The 14,256-nt window shown below is 39.0% G+C and overlaps 1 protein-coding gene across 9 annotated transcripts in view; it reads right to left on the bottom strand.

Moving 5' to 3' along the window:
- Positions 1–14,256, bottom strand: part of LOC123313101 (disintegrin and metalloproteinase domain-containing protein 11) — a 357,012-nt gene that overhangs the window by 96,803 nt on the left and 245,953 nt on the right. For 8 of the 9 annotated variants that reach the window (XM_044897820.1, XM_044897828.1, XM_044897825.1 and 5 more), the window contains exon 3: positions 9,852–10,021. In XM_044897820.1, the coding sequence (XP_044753755.1) occupies positions 9,852–10,021 (170 nt within the window). The remainder of the gene's footprint in view (positions 1–9,851; positions 10,022–14,256) is intronic. The other variant, XM_044897824.1, reaches the window with a different exon arrangement.

Below are 14,256 nucleotides of genomic sequence, written 5' to 3'. Positions count from 1 at the left end.
TGGCTCTCCAAGACCTAAGAAGTTTCGTGTCCAAAAATCTGCTGGAAAAGTTCTTGCTTCAGTTTTTTGGAATTGCCATGGAGTAATTATGATTGATTTTTTGGATAAGGGTAGAACAATAACCGGAGATTACTATTCGACATTACTGATACGGGAAAAAATCAAAGAGAAAAGACGCGGAAAGCTATCGAAAAGTGTTTTGTTTTTGCAGGATAACGCCCCTGCACACAAATCTCATGTTGCCATGCAAAAAATTCGTGATTTAGGGTTTGAATAACTAGAAAACCCCCTTTTTTCACTAGATTTGGCTCCATCCGACTATCATCTCTTTCCTCAACTGAAAAAAAGTTTAAAAGGTTGTAAATTTTCTTCCAACGAGGAGGCAATAAAAGCTGTGGAGCTCTGGTTTGCAGAGAAAGATAAAAAGAAGGTCTAGAGACGTTGCAGACGTGCAATATTTTGACATTGAAATTTTTTTGGTTCTATAGTAGGCTAAGAATTTTTCAATATATCCTCCTATACTCTGACACTCAATCAACCAGTAATGGCGTGGCATAAAAATGTCCCATATTTCAAGGATCGCTGTCTCGTCCGAAGACGTTAAAGAAACTCGCAATTACTACTGTAACGAACACCATCAAAACTAGTCTGATAAGTGACTTATGCCGTTATACAGCGGGACATTATGACTCTGTGCATCGAGATGGAAGTGGAGGCATGAAACTAAAAGTGAGTACAATAGAAGGATTCAAAGGCTGTACATAGGGCTCTGTTGATGACAATGGACGCACCACCAGTCCCATTGTTTCAGGATCCCGTTGTTTCAACGACACAATCTTACTTCGCAGCATCCGATATTAGGATTCGGACTTATCTTTTCGTTGAGAGGTTTACTTTCCATCAATTTTTATCTGTTTGATGTCGATCTTGCCCGGTATCGAGGAGCCTCAGTGTCGATCGTATACGGCCAAATTAGAAAACAACAATGTTGCTGTGGGTTCGATAGGTAATCTTGCATCCGGCTCGGCTCTTTGTTTACGGAACAAATGGTTATCTATATCGGATATTTCCTTGTGAAAGGTACAATTTGACACGAATATTATGATTATTTTGGCGAGAATTGCGTTTGGTGTTATTTATTTTGTCAATTACTTTGGTCAACATACCTTCAACTCAATGAATATTGTAAGAATTTAAGATTGGGTTCATTGGAAGATTCAGCTGAATGATGGGAATTATACTCCATTCAAATTTATTTTAGCAGTCGGTTGGCCATGAAATAATTTTCTCAAGTTTTTGTAACTAGAACTGAGTAAGGTTGTCACTCATGAAATGTCGTTAATGTCATAACGCCGTTGCCACAACTAATATCAATTTTTATTACGAAAATGCCGAAAGTGATTGAAAAAAAGAGACAGGGTTTCAGGAAGTGCTATTAAGAATTCAGGTCTGCTCATTCAAATAGTTATACCCTGATATTCTAAAATCCACAATACGTCAGACGGTAGCGAAAAAATTCAATGTAAGAGAATTCATATAATGTTTCATCTGAATCTAAACGACTTATATTTCAGCTGAATATTTCCACAATCAGAAAGATTGTGAATGAAGAGGATGACAAAGAATTTTCCTTTATTGAAAGACCCAAAAAAGTGGAGGCATTTGAAAATTTTATATTTGCGTGAAAAAATGCGAAAAGTTTACTACAGGATTTTCGATGAATGTCATCGTAGAATAAGTTCCCGAAAATTGATTCTCCTCTTTTTCATTTGACTTGTCCTATACATTGTAAATGTCTTAAGTCTTAAGGTACCAATAAATACCTAATTATTATTATTATATCAATGTATTAAATGAACAGCCACAAATACGCTCCAGTTGTCCTGTTAATTGTTTATTCAGGTTAAATTTTTGTTCAAAGGTGAAGTTCATCTTGACTTGAAACTTCCTTTAATTTCTTTTACTTATATTGATGTAAGATGATTTTTGTTGAAGAATTCAACATTCTTGTAATTATCTATTAATTCCCTCGAGAGATGCCCATATGCATCATATGTATTTCATCTTCGGGTTAATATTTTTGGAATCTACAACTGATGTAACGTACTCAAACTCTAGCCAAAGAAGATAACGAACATTAACTCTCCTCAAGCTAGTGCATATTATGATATTATACTGATCTCTTGTATTTTCCATGCAAACAACTGGATTTGGTATAGCTTCAATCAGTTTGTATCAACTTCAATTATGATCGTCACATATTTTCCGAAGAGATTCGACATTGTGATAAAATACGTAATAACCAGAGATATAGAAGGGTAATATCAGAAACTTTTACGTAGAACGGGCAACATAGCGTTGATTTAAAACCAAAAAATGTTTTGACAAGCGTCATAACCCCACATTTTCGTACTATATAGAGTAAAATGTGTCAAAATTCCATGGCCAGCCGAGTGCTAAAATAAAAGTGAATGGAGTATAGTTCAAACAGCAAGAATCTGATCGAAACCTACACTTGCTCAGCCCTGAGCTACTCATTCAGTATCATCTCTTGGGCCTCCACCGATTCATCAGCCCTACAGATTAGAATAAGAACAATCCTGATGAAATATCATAAAAAGCACCCTTAAATCTCAGAAGAACGAACAGTGTTGCAACAACATCTTGGGAATTGTGGATTTCTCTAATCGCATGTCTCAGGAAATTCATATTTCCCGAAGAAGACTATTTCATCAGAACTTCATAGAGTGGTTCGTGATGCTGATAGTGTTACTCCGTTAAAGCTGCAACAGGATCACTTAGTAACACTGTTTACTTCGACCAGAAGTACTGTTGTTCCGTCTGATTTCAATATCTGAAAGATTTTGTATATAACTGCCCTCGAAATCAGTCAGATTGCGATTCTGTTGATCATTTATCTAGGTTCATTTTCATTTTATACAGGATGATTTTACTAATCCTACTAAAGTCCTCCATTTACTTCTGAATTGGTATCAATGGTACCTATATGTAGATGTTTCTTCAGCTCTCTTACTGTCAACGTCAGACCCAACTGAATCGCTTATCACTTCTACTATCACATTACTACCCACTTGAATATTCCCAGATGTCACAAAAAGCTCTGTCTTTCGAAAAATACGACGCCAATGAGATCGTGACTTCACACTTAGCGATTTCCCCTGGAATACAGCTATTCATCATACAAACCCCTTTGCATATTGGAGCATTATCGCGAGAATAAAATCCTATCTCCCATGAATTATCAACGCGACCAGAAGAAAGTACTCTTGTCGGTTCTCTCTTGCTTTGGAGTGTTACCGAACCTGCCTTCGTCAAACAGCCTGTCATGCTGATTCGAAAACGTTCGCCTCCAGGTCTCACCTTTGTGAGTAAATACTTGTAGAGATACAGGCGCAGAATTCCTCATGCAAATACGGCGAAAACGTAACCGTGAGCGAAAACCTACATCGACCGCGATATCGTGTGGCATTCTCTCTAATGCAAATTAAATATACACACTCTGGCAATTTCGCCCCGAAGATTCTCAATATCTGAACGTATCCGCATACGTGAAATTCGCCATTACCGTCTCGGAGTGGGTAGATTGCAGAAAGAGTTCTTTGTCGGGTAGGGAGCTGACGGAAAAATTACTGTGTCAGTTCGTCGAGAGAATATCACTTATGTGGGCGTTCTCATCCTTTGTCTGGATCGAGACTCTGAAGTATGATTTGGTTTAGAACGAATCTTGCAGTTAGAATGCCACCAGGATTCTTGTTTATACTCTCCCTGATAATCAAAAAAAGTCCCACCTAAACAGTGAAGAAAGGTAGGTTCTTCTTTGGTGCTTCCTGAGCTAAAATTCAATCATTATATGTCTCAGAGTTCAGAGCGTAGATTTGCTTGCTTGTCAATCCAATATCCTTGATACTTTTCTCGACTCAGCTTACAGGCATATATGTAGATCATAAAGCCCTGGTCATAGATCATAAGTTCCTAGTCCTGGAGTGACCAAAACAAATGAGGCACTACTCTAGTTGTATTCACACTGTTTTCTAGTAAATTATGATTACAGAGTGCAAAAATTGCACTTTATTGCTGAAGTTAATTGAAGAATTCACACTGAGGACTAAGACCTGAAAAATGAACCAATTACGACGAGTACGTGGATACCCCCTCCCAAGAGATTTATCCTTTCTCAGGAACTCTGCGTAAATCCACCATAAGATTCAAATCCAACTAACGATGATGTATTGATATCTAGTTAGCCTAGACCAGTTTCATGCTAAATAAAAAATTGAGGTGAGAGGTACGCAGATTTACGAAGATATGCTTAATATCCTTGGCGATCAATGTCCTTCGTATGCGACCGTAGACTGCAAGCTTCAAAAGGGGTAAATTTTACATTGAAGATGATGATCGGGAAGGCCAGTTTCTGTGTCAATCTCCGAACATACCGATGCAGTTCATGACATGATTTTATCAGACCGTCGAATTGGGCTGAAACGAAAATCTGAAGCATTGAATATTTCATACGAACGAGTCCATCATATAGTACACGTCAATTTGGACATGAGAAAAATTGCTGCAAAATGGATCGCCAAATGTTTGAATGTTGACCAAAAGCGTGCAAGGGTAGAAGCATCGCGTTCGATCTGTGCTCGATTTGAAAACGATGTAGACTTCTTAAACCTAATTGTTACTACGGATGAGACTTGGGTACATTTCTACGATCCAGAAACAGAGCAACAATAGATGGATTGGCGACACTCTGGTTCTCCAAGACCTAAGAAGTTTCGTGCCCAAGAATCTGCTGGAAAAGTTCTTGCTTCAGGTTTTTAGGATTGCCATGGAATACTCATGATTGATTTTTTGGATAAGGGTAGAACAATAACCGAAGACCACTCTACGGGAAAAAATTGAAGAGAAAAGACGTAGAAAGCTATCCAAAGGTGTTTTGTTTTTGCAGGATAACGCCCCTGCACACAAATCTCATGTTGCCATGCAAAAAATTCGTGATTTAGGGTTTGAATTACTAGAACACCCCCCTTATCACCAGATGTGGCTCCATCCGACTATCATCTCTTTCCTCAACTGAAGAAAAGTTTAAAAGGTCGTAAATTTTCTTCCAACGAGGAGGAAATAAAAGCTGTGGAGGTCTGGTTTGCAGAGCAAGAAGAAAAATTTTTTTGAAAGGTCTAGAGAGGTTGCAGGTTCGCTGTAATAAATGTACCCAATTAAGAGGTAATATGTTGAGTAATAAAATATTTTGACATTGAAATTTTGTTTGATTCCATAGTAGGCTAAGAATGTTTCAATATATCCTCGTACATTAATCGCTTTTCATTCACGTCTTTATTAAACTCATTATATGGACTGAACGAGTTCTTTATCGAGGCCAGCTCCCTTACACCTCGTGTGGCGAGTAGATTGGAGAGACGAGTTCTCTAATTCGGTACGGGGCTCCGATGCAGAGCTGCGAAAAGCGCGGAATCGATAGGAAATTTATGAGACCGCGCCGAGTTCGGATGAAGAGGATTTTGCCGTTTTATGAGAATGTCTCAATCAATTCGCTCGGGATTGTTTACGGTTTGCAGGTCCCGAACGCTATTAATTTCGTAGGTCCGGACGGAGGATGGGAATTCGATGTTTTCGGTATTTCGGAACGGTGGGTAATTAGTACCTGGGCGCGGTTTGGAAGTTTCAGTAGACACTATACAGGGTGAGTCTTTGACTTTGACATTTCAGCAGTAGATTCTTGAGGTCAAAAGAAACACTTTTTTCCTCTGCCATTTTTTCCGAATCGGCTCGGTTTGAAAGATACAGGCTGTTGAAAAACCATAAAAAAAATTTTTTTTTTGGTTCAATCTCATGAACGGTTTTATCGAATGAGATGAATTTCGGAAGATAGATTTTCATTTATTTGATGAATCTTTTCCGAACACAAGATATCACCCACGTCTTCCAGTTCTTTCATTATGACCATTACTTACCATAAAAATACCAATAATTCTAGGAAACCAGTTCCTGAAACTAAGTTGGACGCTATCGAATGAATACTTGAAAGTTTTGTAAAATAAAAGTATTCTTTATATTTTCTCGTATAATGCGCCGTTTTCGAGTAATTTGATGTTCAAAAATAAAAAATATCTGTGAAATTTCCAAAATTAGGTACTTTTGGCTGAATGCAACTCTGTTCAAAACATCCACAGATGCGTAGTGTCACAGATTTAGCTTGTTATTCTGAAGGGAATTCTCTTTCTCCAGGGCATAGCTCACTATGAAAACTTGAAATGGCTATATCTTTTCATCTGGGCCGAATCAGAAAAAATGGTATAGGAAAAAAGTGCTTCTCTTGACCTCAAGAATCTACTGTTAAAATAGTTGAATTAGTCAAAGACTCATATATTCTTACAGTTATACCTCAATCGCATGACTACTTGGTTCAAGCTGTTCGATGTGATTTCACTTGAGTTGGGTCTGAAATTCACGACAGAGTCAAGTTACTGTTATTTCAAGGGCAGTCTCATGCAGTCTCTGAGAGATCATCGAAACATTTCTCAATGTACAACAGAAATTGCTCTCACTGGAGTAAATGCTGATTCTCCTCCTTACCGCAGACTCATGTTCATGATGCCCCATTTTAAGCTCCTCAATTGCCATCTCGCGAAGTTTATTACCCGCGATTCACACCACTAAGACCAAGATGCGATAAAAACACGAAGAAAATTCCCGAGTTATAAATCAAGTAATTAGTGGATCTTTAACTCCAGGTTTATGCCCCAGTTGATAACCTGAACTTCGTCTTCAATTATGCAGTCTTCAGCGTCGGTCGCGGGACTCACATGGGTTGGCTCGATTCCAGTTTGGTTAGGAGGAGCACAGAAATTATCGTATTCTAAGTGAAGAGGACCACATTTAATGGCCTCAGCGTCCTTGGCTGGGAATTATACCGTCACGGAGCCCTCACTTCCATTGTTCTGCAGCTCTAGCGGGAGAGTAATGCCAGAAGGGTCTCGGACCTATCCGGGATGGCTCTTTGAATGGGAAAGATAGCTCTTACGCCGACGTCTCGATAGTTTTCAACGTGAAAAATGTGAAGGACAATTTCCTCTGTTCGCTCTGAAGGACGAGCGTGCTGTATTATCTGGCATAGTTGATTTTTTTCGCTTTGGGAATTGAGAGAATACAGAAAGGATATGCACCACTCTCTCATGTTGTTCTCTGTCAAGAATATGGAAGTCCATCAGAATTTCAGTCTACTTGGGAAAGTGTTGTCTCTTCAGCGAGCTGGACATGAGATGCTGGAAGTAAATGAGAACCAATCTGATGTCTGATGGCACTGGTAAAGGAATAGCCATTTACAAGCCCCTCTGGCAGTTCATATGATTGTTAATTTCGAAGTGGTTTCGTATCAAGAGGCTGGCCAAGGATGCTGGATCAAATTTGGCAACAGAACAACCTAGAATTTCCTAGTGGAGAATTTCAAAATTAACTCGTATGGATTGAGAAGCACAAAAAATTGTACATTACCAAGAATTCGTAGTGGTTTTATATTTTTCAAGTTATGGGACGTGAATTTTCAAATTTGTACTGGGTTTTTTGCTAGCTAGCATCTTCAAAACTAAATTAGGACAACATATAAGAAAGTGTTCATTCGACAAGTGATTGTTTTCGTTCTTCATAGAAAATTGTTGAAATTATAACTCTTACTGAGTTTCAATAATGAGAGTGTGAATTTGCATATTGTAAATTTGAATATATAGCATTAATTTTCAATCCCTTCAACATTCGAATTATTTTTCCTCAATCAAATCCTCATTGCATCATCATAATTCGTTAAGGAACTTGTCAGGGCGAGGCAAACACGACGCGATGTGAACTAGGACAAAGTCAAACAACCCATACTGGCGCTGGACTGAAACAAAGACATCAAGCGTCAGTCACTCGTATAGTAGGCAGGTCATTAATCTAGTGAATATCATAAGCCGTACAAGATTTATTATGTGTACTGAACGAATTCAATTAGTCGTAAATAACTCGATCAAGCCGCATAGCATGGTATGATTCGCACGTTCCTATGGTTCTGACGGACCAGCAGAACGAATTTTCCTGTTTTCCATCTGAATCCAGCGGGAAAATTGCTCTGTGTTGAGCCTAGAAGGGCGAGGGTTGCTCTCGGGATGTTGCAGTTTGTAAAACTTCTATTGTTCTGGTGATTTGTTTTTCTAAACCCCCCAACAGCGCTGTCACAAAACAGTTTTCCATGTTCAAAAAAACGTAAAGCTTCTTAGAGTCCCATTGGTTGACACAAACGCCTAGTGAGAAGTTGGTAGTGAAAAATAATTCGTACATTTCCTATTTGTATCCAGTGTTTACTTTGAATCGTTTCATGTATACTATGGGGTGTGATTAGATTCAGTTTATAATGGCTAAAATTTTTTATTACTTGTTTTTCGACCTACGACAGAATTGTGTGGGGATATGAGTGATATTCCTCCAGTTTCAGCGGTCCCTAGGGACCAAATCGAAATCTTCATTTATCATATTCCGTTTTGATGCTTCCCATTTTCGAAATTGCGAACGAACTTATATCGAATCTAGCTCATTCGACGTAATAACCCTAAATAATAGAAGAACACGTTCATTAACCCAACACTCATCAAAGTCACCACTGAATTGTTGGTAATTACTTCGTGAAACATGTTTAATGAACTATTGTCTAGACTTCTCCACCTATAAGATAGTAAACAATAGGTTCCAGTTCCATAGTGAAACCTTATAATGTGTAAACTGCCACGTGTAGACTTTCATGCATTCATGAACCCCTATAGCACGAACATTTCCGTAAAGGAATTCGACTAGAAAAGTAATGTTTTACTTCATTAGAATATATGGAAATCGTTTCGAAAAAGATCAGAAAAACGCTGATCTCCCTTCCTTGGCGATCTATTTCGACTTCGAATTACGAAAGTACAAACAATTTCTTGGAATCAAAAAGTTCTACTTCGAAACTCATTTAGGGCATAATGACATTAAAGAGATTAAACGGATTTAGAATTTCAAAGTACCTAGACGAAAAACGACGACAATGGAATGAGGTAATGGATTCAACAGCAAAGGGCTCTTAACGTGGACACAGAACGAAATATTGTTCTTCAAGTTCTCGTATTTTTATCGAGATACCGAATAGAGAAGTTGGACACTGTGTTGTTTTGAAGTTTCAATTCGAATTTATTGTTGATCGAATTGATAGAAACTGGATAATTTTGAAAAATTAAGTCTCACTGAGTGGCTATTAGCACAGTTTTCTCAGGAACAAAATTCAGAACATATTGAAATCAAATTTTTTTCATCTTACTACAATTGTTTCCGAAGGGGGTTCATAATTAATGAATCAGTACCAAGTAAAATTCAATTTTGGTTCATGAAACCTCCTTTACTTATTGGAGTGAGCAAGTTTGAGTGTTAACATTTTGAAAATATCGTCATCTGAGACTCCCCCTTGCATGATGCATTGTGTTAGTTTATTTGTTTTTGTATTACCTCAGCTATTTTCTTAAGAGGAAGGATTTTTTTCAGATCAGGAACCGTCCAATCTATGCTGAGTGATAATGAAACGAAAACATCTTGTAATCATCGGAATATGAAGTTTCACTGAACAGAATCTAGCCATTTGGTTAAAATAGTTCAACGAATACTTGTTGTTCTCATTTTTTTTATCATCACTTAGTATAGTTAGTTATAGTTTTCGTTAATGGCGAAAAGATGAATGTTTTGATTATTTTTTCTTCGTTCTGCATGCACTATAAGAGCCTGGTGATAATGAGGTGAGAAGATGTGCAGTGACATACCGAACTCCGCTTTGTGCGTACCTTAGACGACCCTATCTCCCGTGTCGATATGCCCATCTTCTTGTGCTGGCGTAGTTGGACCGGGTAGATGATCTGGTAATAATGGGAGCCGATGTTTCGTACCAGATCTTGGTTCTGGGTGTATTCCCGGAGAAGCCTCTCCACTTCCCCTGAAAAAATAAGGAAATATTGAAAAATACGACAAATTTATATACATGGATAAAACACAAGTACTACATTCACGTTACCAGGTTAAAAAAAAGTGATTAGACAAATGTATCCTATATAAATGTACATATACAACGAATTCATAAGGAAGCAAATCAGCTTCTGCTTTGATGTACTTCTTTGTATGTATATTTGCAGAAGTATCTGGGGTTACTAGAAGTTTCAGGCCTGATATACGCCCAGTCCTGTGCTTCTGGCGCTAGTACAGTATTCTGGAGCATTTGTGAAGTCTCTTTTCTTCGGATGCTCTACAAATGCAGAGGCTCCATTAAGAAATATATGGGTATGAGTGCTACGATATAGATCCCCACCAGTTTGTCTTTGGCATTCCACATATTCTCTCGCAAACCCCACCAAAAGTGTTTCAAAATCACGACCTCAATCTGAAGACCAAGACAGCTGTCTACAAAGTAGTGGTCCTCCCAACGCTTCTTTACGGAAGCGAAAGCTGGACGCCCTACAGGCGACATATCAAACAGCTTGAACAAACTCAACAACGTCATCTAACACAAAGTTTCAAATACAGAAGTCTTGCAGCGCGCGAGTTGTATAACAATTTAGACTCAAGTAACGAGGACCCGACTCAGATGGAACGGCCACATTCTGAGGATGCAAGACACAAGACTCCCCAAAATAGCTCTGTATGGTGAATTCACAGAGGGAGCTCGGAAACCACAGGAGGCCAGTATAAGCGGTTTAAGGATATACAGCATCAATACCTAAAAGCAGTTAATGCCAATCATAACTGGGAACAACTAGCGTTAGATAGATCACAGTGGAGGTCTATGGTGCACAGTTATAATGGAGACTCGAGAAGGATACAGCGGCTACTGTACTGTACTGGTGACTATCCATGCCCAGAGTGTGGAAGAATCTGCAAGTCACGGTTGGGTCTCTTCAGTTACAGGAGTAGCCCTAAGAAATTATAAGTTTGATCGCACCGATAGTTTTGTTTTTGAGTCTTTTTGTAGATTTATTCTCGGTAACGGGATACAGCATTAAATAAGCAGTTAGTCAACACAACCTTATGTTCGTTCTTGTATTGAGACATAAGATAGAAATTTTAATTTCGAAAAGCCCGAAAAAGTAATAATCCTATTATAGACCGATATTGTACCCAACAAATTGTACTCCGAAACATCGAAATTGCCTTCCTTTGTACCTGAGTCGGTAATTGGCAAAATAAGACTACAGAATCCGGGATTCGCAAACTGAAAGCTTCGCGAAAACTAGAAATAGCAACGGGTTACGTAGCGCCATCGTCGTCGATAAACAACGAAAAGCTTTCACAGCATTTATTAGCTTATATCCCGGCCCCTAAACTAGCTCGGAGTCAAGCGACTAAGCAGCGCTCCTGAATGCATCCTAATCTCCTGCATATTTGTCTTCTCGGAGACAACGCAAGTAACGCAATTTGACAGCGTACATTCGTGGTCTCGCCTCGTAAACTGCAGTGACCGTGCGAAGGTAATAAGGCCGCAAGACTACCCCTATTTCAGGCGATATTAACCCGTTTGTTGTTGCCTGATACAATGGGAGAGAATCGCCCCTATTTGCTGGGTTTGTTAGCCGGCTGAACTTTAATCTGGCATTATCTGTCGAAACGAATGCGCTCGGACGAAATTAGCAGTCATCCCACGTCATATTCGTTTTTTGTCTGCGCGTATTTCTATATGGCCTGTTTTCAGAAGTCATACACCCACCTTCCTCACAGATTTTGGATCCTGTTGAACTTCAAACAGTCCAGAATTGATCATATAAGTAACAATTACCACCAAATCGTCATAGGCCATTCAGCTAAGATCCACAAGCGTTAGTTACGCGGATGACAGTACGCTGATGCCTTCGTTCACCTTCGAGCATCTCCAAATTGATCCCAAACAATAACAAACGGAGCCAATCTGGTGCGAAAGCCCTAAGCGGTCTTTTTGCGTTGTTTGTCAACCCAAACAAATGTCAACAATTAATCAAACTAACAGAGAGAACGCATTACTCCGAGAGCGAAGTTATATCTGAAGAAAATAAGTGGAATTGGAGTCTCATGAATAATTATTTCCCAGTCTGGCCCACAATATCACCAGGAATTGTTTTAGTTTTCCAAACTAGTTTTTCGTGAAGCGTGAGTAGCATACACTTTCATTCCATCTTCTCTATATCCTCGCATCTACAGCTTTACTTTCACGAACTCAACGTGAAGCTCTGTTCAGTAGTTTCATCTACGAAGCTAGTTAGTTTGGGACTATGCAAAATTGAGGATTGCCAGCGGTTTGAGTAATTCTTATTTGTAACTTTCTCATAAAATTCCACACGAAGAAGTGACTTACGTGTTGCAAAGCTATGTGAAGCTGGCACCCCCAAATGCGAATTTCGAAAAAAAATTTCAGGGTCGTTTGTCCATCTACGGTTATTTTTATTGAGAGATAAACGACACGATATCTGACCTTCGAAAAATCCCGAAAAAGAAGGGTTCAGTTAAAAATCCCTCAAGACCGAACGGTTATGTCGAGATGGATGAAATTATTAAATTTATTACTGAAAGAGTTGCTCTTTCATAATATGTTTCACATTTCCATCTATGGTTACTTTTTGTGAGAGATGAACGACTCGAAAGCTGACCTTCGAAAAATCCTGAAAAAGATGGGTTCAGTTAAAAATTCGTCAAGACCGAATGGTTGCAGCTAGATGGGTGAAATTCTCAGATTAATTAATAGAAGAGTTGCTCTTTTAGAATATGTATCAAATTTCCATCTACGGTTACTTTTATTGAGAGATAATCCATTCGAAAGCTGACCTCTGAGAAATCCTGAAAAAGCTGGGTTCAGTTAAAAATTCGTCAAGACCGAACGGTTGCAGCTAGATGGATGAAATTCTCAGATTAATTAATAGAAGAGTTGCTCTTTCAGAATATGTATCACATTTCCATCTACGGTTATTTTTATCGAGAGATAAACGACTTGAGAGCTGACCTTCGAAAAATCCTGAAAAAGCTGGGTTCAGTTAAAAATTCGTCAAGACCGAACGGTTGCGCCGAGATGGATGAAATTCTCAGATTCATTACTAGAAAAGTTGCTCTTCCAGAATATGTATCACATTTCGTGCTCTGATCGAAACCTGACTGTAAAAATCCCTATTATTACACATCGCACAAAATAATGCTTCTTCTCAAAGACACCCAGTAACATCCCCATTCAAAATCTAGTCAAAACTTCGAAATTACTCGACTTCTGGAGCATGGCTTCCGTCCCAGCCGAATATCCGGGAAACAATTTCCCTTCGTGCGGAAGGAAATGGAAACGTTGCACATTACGACGACTTTCTCTCCACATGGCACATTGTTTTATCCATCGGCGATTTCATTAGCGACTGCATCGACGCTATCTGGGGTTCCCAAAGGTCCTGTTTGCTTTGTTCTCGGCCGGCTCTAACGACCAACAACTTGTCTCCGCGTCGTTATTTTTTGTTTCGGGCTACGTTTAACTGTGAAAGTTATATTTTTCCTCGGATAGTTTCGGTGTTGTTAGGGTGGGGAAAGTGGGGGCGGTCGACAGGATTGTATAGTCAAATTGCGGACTGGAAAGACGATTCTCCGGATTTATGCCGTTTTCATCGTTATGATTTCGGGGAATCCCATGAAAGAGGAAACGGACTGGGGATTTTCGATTTGCTGGTTGCTTTTGATGTGCGGGTAATTGGTATTGGAAATGGCAGACCTTGAAATATTCCTGGTTGCGTGCAGCTTGGGTTAGATGTATTTATACTGCTCGATTGTTAAAAAAGATTGATATTTCCGCGATTCATGGAAAATTCACCTACAAGAAGTAAACAAGAACTCATTGAGCTATAATTGAATAGTTTTACCTTCGTCGACTACTGCAGGTGTATGGCAGTCATGGATGGGTGTAGGATTCTACAGAGTAAGTGAGGCTTGGTTCAGTCTTGGTAGAACAGGTGGCGCGTCCTCTAATTAAGACACCATCCTCCGGTTGAAATGTGTATCACTTCACTTTACTAATGAGGGACAGTAATGTCGAAATCAATTTACACTTTGTATTTACGGGTTTCAGCCTCTCTACGAATTGCTGCGCTTATTCTTGACTAACTGGCATTATTGGATTAGGATGTCAAACTACTCATTATTAGAAGGAGTAATCTCTTAAATGAAATAATTTAGAGTGAC

This window comes from Coccinella septempunctata, chromosome 5 (assembly GCF_907165205.1).
Source record: "Coccinella septempunctata chromosome 5, icCocSept1.1, whole genome shotgun sequence".
NCBI classification, from domain to species: domain Eukaryota; kingdom Metazoa; phylum Arthropoda; class Insecta; order Coleoptera; family Coccinellidae; genus Coccinella; species Coccinella septempunctata.
This window is presented reverse-complemented; position numbering and strand designations above follow the sequence as displayed.